This window comes from Montipora foliosa, chromosome 5, assembly GCF_036669935.1.
Source record: "Montipora foliosa isolate CH-2021 chromosome 5, ASM3666993v2, whole genome shotgun sequence".
NCBI classification, from domain to species: domain Eukaryota; kingdom Metazoa; phylum Cnidaria; class Anthozoa; order Scleractinia; family Acroporidae; genus Montipora; species Montipora foliosa.
The window spans coordinates 22,692,692-22,700,191 of record NC_090873.1 but is presented as its reverse complement, the minus strand read 5'-3'; the positions used below and the strand labels follow the sequence as shown (position 1 = coordinate 22,700,191).

Here is a 7,500-nt window from a genome sequence, read left to right as displayed (position 1 = left end):
GACAGGGCTTTGGACAAAAATGATCTTCTTGCCTTATTAACGACACTTTTAATTTTGTTACGGACATCTCTGAAGGCATTCCATGACGCTTCGCTTCCATTCTCATGCGCTTGCTTCGTCAGGTGATCTCTTTCTGATTGTAACAGGCGAATCTCATCCTTCTGTAACCAGGGTGCTGGAGGGCGAGTAACCTTTGTTCTTCTTAATGGGGCATGACGATCAATACAATCCCTGATGAGCGAGTTCATGGCGTCTACCATGTCATCCGCACAATCCAATCCGTAAAACACATCTAAGGGAAGCAAAGAAAAGTCTTCCTGAAATGCACGTTCGCTTAGATTCTTTTCATTTCGAATGTATTTAAATCGAGGTTTAAATCGAGGAATTCTAACATTAATATATGCGAACGGAGCGTCATGATCTGCCACTGTTGAGCAAGGTATAACATCAGTAAAAGTGAAAGTCCGCGGGTAATTAGTAACAATATGCTCCAACAGTGTTTTTGATGTGCAGGTCATCAGATGGAATGGCAAAGAAACACGAGGCTCCAAAACATTAGAGGTGGAAGTGTGCTTGACCATCGACGGGTGACGTTTCCTTGGGAAGAAGAGGATGCCGTGATGGAGCAGAAGACCTTATGCAATATCATCTCAGCCGGCATCTGATTTTGCATTCAGAAGCATGTGGCCTTACCCTTGGGATGGTTGACGAAAAAGAAGGATGGATCCTACAACTTGGGTACCAATCTCGAATATTCCCTCTACCACAAGGATGCCCAGAAAATGACCCGTGTGAGTTCAACTAAATGGCCTACAAATCATCCGTGGTCTGTCCCCTTTGGATCGGACAACAAACTCGTCCTGAGTCAGATGGTGGAGTGGAAGTTTCGAAATCTCAATAAAGCTTTCGAACAGGCCGTCACCCAGATGTTGAGATCCTTGCTCCTGTATTCAGATGTGGTGAACAGTATCATTGTGGGGGATGCGTCACATCTTTTAGTACGAGAAGTCTATTACTGGCATAGCGGTGTGGGCACCGTGTATTTCGAACCTCTACACATCCAGTGGTTACCATTACGTCGCCTGTACTTGGACGCGATCGAAGTCAATTTGGCCGAAAGCAGTGGACATCTGGTGGTCGCATTTAGAAAAGGCAAGACCATCATCACCTTTCAATTTCGTCGTTGTGGGGCGCACATACAAAAACCGGTCGCCTGTACGCAAATACAAAGCATCAACATGAGAGGCGGAAGTCTGACACCGCATTATCCTCCCGCTGCACGCGATCAAGATGGGGCCTGTGGTTTTGGAATATTTGCAATCTGGACTTCGTACGACTTCCAGTGGGAAATCCCTAGGTGTTGTTGGAGAAGTAATCAAATAAACCTTGAAACGAGGAGTTAAATGGAAAGTCGGCATGCTGATCAAAGCTGGGGTGAAAGCAGGAGGCCAGCACAACTATAAAAACGCCAAATGCAAAGTCTCGGACATCTTAATCGAACATGAACACATTCATGAACACTTCGTCAACGGGCATTGAGTCGGTAATGGACGTCAGGTTTCAGTATAAAAGGCACCGACCATCCACCTCAGGTCAGTGGTTAAGAGCAGTGTCTCGTCCTCCTGAGTACGCCTTAGTCCCGTTCTTGACCCGAAGACTTCAAAGACGAAGAAGGAAGAAACAATGAGTTTGGATGCGTTTACAGTCCCGTCCGCCAACGTGACAAGGGTATTGCAACATGAAGTACAGTCCATCCAGTACGGGGATCACGCCCATTCCCTTTTCGATCCCAGCCTTGGACGATTTTGTTGATTTGAACCGGAGTTTTTTGGAAGTGGAATTGAAATTGAATTCGGCATAGATGAACTGCATCGTGCTGATGCCAACGCAGCTTCAGATGCCAACAATACCTGATTTGTCTATGTGACTAACAATCTGGATTACACGCTCTTCAAACAGATGAATCTACGGTTCAATGGCACTTTGATGAGCGAACAGACCGATACGCATGCTTACAATGCCTTTTTGGACACGCTGCTGAATTACAATCGAGATGAGGGGGACACCTTGCTGTCGCTTCAACGTTGGGTGAATTATTTGAACGTGACAGAACACTTAACTGCCGGTGGAGCTGCCGATGATATTTGCACAACAAATGGATGGGGACACTGTGATGCCACTCCCTTGAAAACGGCCACCGTACCATTCTACAACAACAATAAAGCCACCTTGATCGTGCATCCACATCTGGAAGCCTTTCACACAGGACGCATGCTGGTGCCTGGGGTGGAGATCGTCTTGGAATTGTTTTGCAACCGGCTCGAGTTCTTTTTGTTTGGAACAAATACCAGTGGTGTGGGTGTCAAACATCAAGTGACATTGAGTAAAGGCGACCTCAAAGTGACGCTGCATCTCTGCTGTTTCTCGCTGAACCCATCCTTCTACAATGCGCTGCAGGCCAAGAGAAAAGTCAAAGAACGTTGGGCCAATTATCCAGTGGTCCGAAGCGAGATCCGTACGTTTTCATTCGATGGACAGACCACCAAGTTCACGGAAGACAACGTGTTTGTGGGCCAGGTGATTGTGGGGTTGTTGGACAGTCGGGGCTTCAAAGGCGATTTAGAGTATTACCCGTTCGCTTTCCAGAAATTTGGGGTGATCCGGCCTCATCAAGTCATTGACGGCGAAGAATATCCATACACAACCTTGGAATTGAATGGATTGAATGGAGCCAATGGCCGTAAAGATCTGATGGGATACCATCGTTTCTTAGAAGTCAGTGGTTGGTTGCCGAATCATTGTCCCAGCTTGAACCAACCCAGTGGATGGGGGCAGGGCAAGAATTGTACGTTGTTTGCCTTTAACAATGTATCCAATGGAGACGCCGATGCTCCAGGATATCGAAACCTCAGACAAGCCGGCAATATCCGTTTGGAAATCGATTTTCGTGCGAACCCTAACAAGAACCTGATGGTAGTGGTATGGGGTGAGTTCGAGAATGTGTTCCAGATTGACGACAAGGGTGGGATTCTGCATAACATGCATCGATAAACCCCAAGGATATAACATGGAATCTGTACCATTGAGTGACGCTGCCCTCTATCATTTGGCATTGGACAATCCTGAAACGTGTCTTCCACGGCGTGCATCCTTCTGATGGGTTAGCATTCTGTCCCAACCGTACAACGCGACCTGCATATATTGTAAACATGGATCCACGAGGCAAATCAGAAAACATTGGTTAGGACTCTGGGCGGAAGATGGAGCATGTGAAGTCGTGGCCCCAGTATGGCCTGTGGTCATTATGCTTTGCTATTTTTAAAAGAACGAGCCTGAGGATGGACCATGGAAGAGTTTTTAGAAGGATTTTCCCCGTACAATTTAGTGGGGAATGATTGGATGGTGGGCAATCAAGTCCGTCGTCTTTTGTTTCAAGATTTGAATGCCATGCCCTCTAATCAATCTTGCGCCTGAGTTTGTTGTTACGGGTACCTCATGATCGATCTTCATCCTTCCTCTGACGACCGATTCCGGTTGTTCAGTCATGTGACACAGCGGGATGGTCCGACAGTGGTGTACGAATGACAATGAGTTCCTGTATCTGCGATATCATGCCCCTAGCATACTGGGCAAAGACAGATGGTATAAAAGAATGGGAGCTGCACTTACCACAGGACTTAACACCCCCGTGGAAAAAAACGTGTGATGGTACAAAGAAGAAGAAAGTGCGTCCAGGCGTTCGAAAACGACTACAACGTGGAGGCATTCTTCCATTCTTACCTTTGGCAATTCCTGGTCTGATTTGCGGCAGGGAAAGCAGCAGCATTAGGAGGTGTAGAAGCCGCGGCCGGTTACGGCGTCAAAAAAAGAATAGAAGCGGCCACCTGACAATGAGGTCGACATTAAGTATAAAGGGAACCTGTCCAAAAACCGAGGATCTTCTCATCTTCTCATCATGTCTTGGCGTATCAGACGTCAACTCCAGTTTCGTTGGAGTATCTTGAAAGCAGCAGATCATCAGACACGTCGCAAACGATTGCAATCGGCCAATGCCGATCAGATCAATGCTTTGAGCCAATTAGTCATAAACACGCTCTGTGAGCAGATTTTCATATCGTCGTCCACCCAGACCAAGTTACGACCACATCAACAAGCTTTGAGAGAGATGACCCGTCGTAAACATTCCTTGAAAAAGCGTGGTCAGATCATGATGAGTCAGCAAGGTCGTGGTCTTTGGCAAGGTTTGAACACGCTGTGCAACCATTGCCTGCGAGGTGGACGAGTTTCTAGTCCATAAAAGATCATCAATGGGTCATGAGGTGTTATTGTGATCAAGTTCTGGCAAGGATTGCATACGGTCTGTCATCATTGGACGATGGACGATGGATGGTGTGATACATGGACGTATGGTCCTCGTTCGATTTGTGCAATGAAAGAACAGATCCGACATCTTCAACATCGTGAACGTGAACAATGCTAGGTCATACGTCAATTGACCGACCAACTTCAAAAACGAAATAAAGACCTAATTCAACTCGAACGAAAGTTGGGTGATCTGAAAAATCAAGTACGTTAATTGAAAGGGCATTTGGACAGAGAACGTGAAGAGAAACAAACCCTCTACTATAAAAAAGAGGCATTGCACGAATGCTGGGACATGCCACGATGAGCGGTGACAACGAAGTCATTCCTGGGTTTCAAAAACGTGTGTTGGTGGATCCGGAACGGTTCCATCAGTTGGAGCAAGTGTACAAGGAACGTTTGACAGATAATTTTCAAGTGATCAAAGCTGCACATCTGGCTGCCAGAGAAGCCGCTCTCCTCATGGTAGAGGACATTCCGCCGGCCATGAAAGAAGCATTGGTCAAACCTTTGTCGCACAAAGTGCGTTAATGGACCAAAGCCATTCGACGTCGCGTGGGTTTTGAAGGAGGTCCCGGCGGTGGTGCTGGTGGTGCTGATGAGGATGAGGACGTGGAAGGACAAGCATTTACGCAAGGTACGTTACAGACATTGTTGACGCAATTTTTTTTCTTCCTTTTTTTTATCTTTTAAAATTTATTTCGAAGCAAATACTGCACTACAAACACTACACTGCACTATATACAATACACTACTTACAATACTTTACTTGCAATGCTCTTTGTTAGCTGCTAACAATACGACTTCGTGTCACAAGCTACTTACAAAATCATCTTACTTCGCTTAACATAACGCATTAATTAATATTTATTTACAGCTGCATTACTCTATAGGTTCTGTTGAAGCCAATTTATGAACCCTTATAAATTAAAGTTAATGTGACAACAACCATGACCTCTGTAAGGGATTTGTAATTGAGCTAAGGCTATAATGCGTTCTCTCGTTACAGAGCGAGCTTGACTCACGTGAACATCACACCATGCACACTATTATCCAGTCACATTCTTGGTGCCACGTGCTTAAGGACTAGCATATCAAAGTCCCTGAACTTCGGGACTGCGTCATTTCTGTTTGGCTTCAAACCAAAACACTTCAGTTCAAGCATCTGCACTGAAATTTTAAGTATCCACACTGAAATTCCCAATTATCCATACAAATTCTGTCAAATTGATACTCCCTGGTGTTTAGGTGGTATTAAACGCTTTGCCAATTTCCGATCTTCGTGGTCTCTGCCAGCAGAATAATCTACCTTCAATGGGCCAGCGAAGTACCTTGGAAAAAAGGCTTACCAGCCTTTGGTCTGTTCCAGTCAATAACGCAGAAAGTGGGCCCAACGGCGAAGCCTCAGGTCTCGATTTGCACAATCAGATAGAACTCCCCCAGGATCGTAACAGTATTTTTAGCGAGGCTCAAATCGCAGAGCTCCAACGGCTTGTGAAGGAATCTGTCGCAGTTGCCTCCACAGAAATCACTGGCGAAGCCGCTAGGGCCGCGGTAGGTGCCATTGAAGCCCAATCAGTTATTCCACCGTCGACCCAAAACAGTGCCAAAACTTTCCGTGCAATCGTCATGGACACCCTTTTCCACACCCACCCCCACGAAGACATCACATTCACCGACCCAGGCCTTCACGCAACGCCCTTCCCGGATCCTATACCTGCCAGCTACGTGAAAGAGATCCAGTTGGGTGAGTTTTTTGAACTGTCTAAATTGCTCCCTAAAATCCTATCGAATGTGGAGGATGAGCCGCTTGTCTTGTCCATAGAGAACTCAGTCATGACAGTGACCAAGAATAGGAAAGCCTTTACCATTTACTTAAGGGTACTTACGCGTAAATTCCCCCATCGCTCACAGGAACTACTGCATTATCTTAGCCTAATTAGATACGCAGCTAGGGTCCATGCCAGTTTAGGTTGGGCCATCTACGACTACAAGTTTCGCCAAAAGGCTAGTCTTAACAAGTCTCTAGTGTGGTCTAATCTGGATAATCAGTTATGGTTCACTGTTTTTACTGTTGCACCTTCCGTCCTGAGACAGGAATATCCTCTTTTTTCTAAGAGACCCAACTCCAGAGCCTCTGACGGGGTCGCAAGCAGAGGCACATGCAATTACTTCAACTCCACCGGGTCTTGCACCCGGGAACCCTGCCCATACAAACATGTCTGCAACAAATGCCGGGGAGCCCACCATGGGTGCCACTGTCAAGACCGATCTCGGGTTGACAGAAAACATAACAGCGACGGGGAAAAGGACCCAGGGGCCTCCCATCCCACGTCCTCCCGTAGACCCAAGTGAAAGGGCTGCCTCGGTCCTCCCAAACCCCGTTAATGTGGCAAGGTTGGAAAGTACACTCGAGGACCACCCTGACCAGTTTTTAGTTTTAACATTATGTAACACTTTCAAGTATGGGGCTGACATAGGCTACAATGGCTTACGGTTTGCACGCTTTTCTAAGAATCTTCCAACTGCCTTGGCACGGCCTGATATGGTACATGAAAACTTGTCTAAGGAGGTCGCCCTAGGTCGTGTAGCGGGTCCATTCTCCAATCCCCCCCCCCCCCCCTTTCGTAACCTTCAAGTCTACCCCATTGGTCTCGTTCCTAAGAAACATACAAATAAATTTCGAACTATTTTCCACTTATCATTCCCCAAGTCTGGGGTCACTAGTATCAATCACTCTATTTCCAAGGACGACCATGGCCTGCAATACATAACCATTGACAATGCTAATTCGGGAATTTTAAAGTTCGGCCTGGGGTGCTTCCTTGCTAAAACGGATATTCAGTCTGCATTTCCACTCGTTCCACTCAAACCATCTGATTACGAACTTTTTGGAATGTACTGGGACGGTCAATATTACTATGACAAATGTCTCCCCTTTGGCTTGTGGGGTGCCCCATATATCTTCACCCAACTTGCGGATGCAGTCGAGTGGATTCTCCTCAATAAGTGCCTAATCTCATTTGCTTGCCATATCCTGGACGATTTTTTAATCATCGAACCTCCAGCACTCTCCCCCCCTTACAGTCAGACCTGCCAACAGAGCCTGACCAGTATGCTCCTAACCTTTAGGAATCT

At 46.4% G+C, this 7,500-nt stretch overlaps 1 protein-coding gene across 1 annotated transcript; it reads left to right on the top strand.

Annotated features, from left to right (window-relative positions):
- Window positions 1–1,959: 1,959 nt before the first annotated feature.
- Window positions 1,960–3,051, top strand: LOC138002460 (uncharacterized). Its single transcript, XM_068848496.1, has one exon. The coding sequence runs from the start codon at window positions 1,960–1,962 to the stop codon at window positions 3,049–3,051; it is 1,092 nt and encodes a 363-aa protein (XP_068704597.1).
- Window positions 3,052–7,500: the final 4,449 nt, after the last annotated feature.

Coding starts and splice junctions, on each gene's coding strand:
- LOC138002460 (XM_068848496.1), top strand. CDS start 1,960: ATGAATCTACGGTTCAATGGCACTTTGATGAGCGAACAGACCGATACG.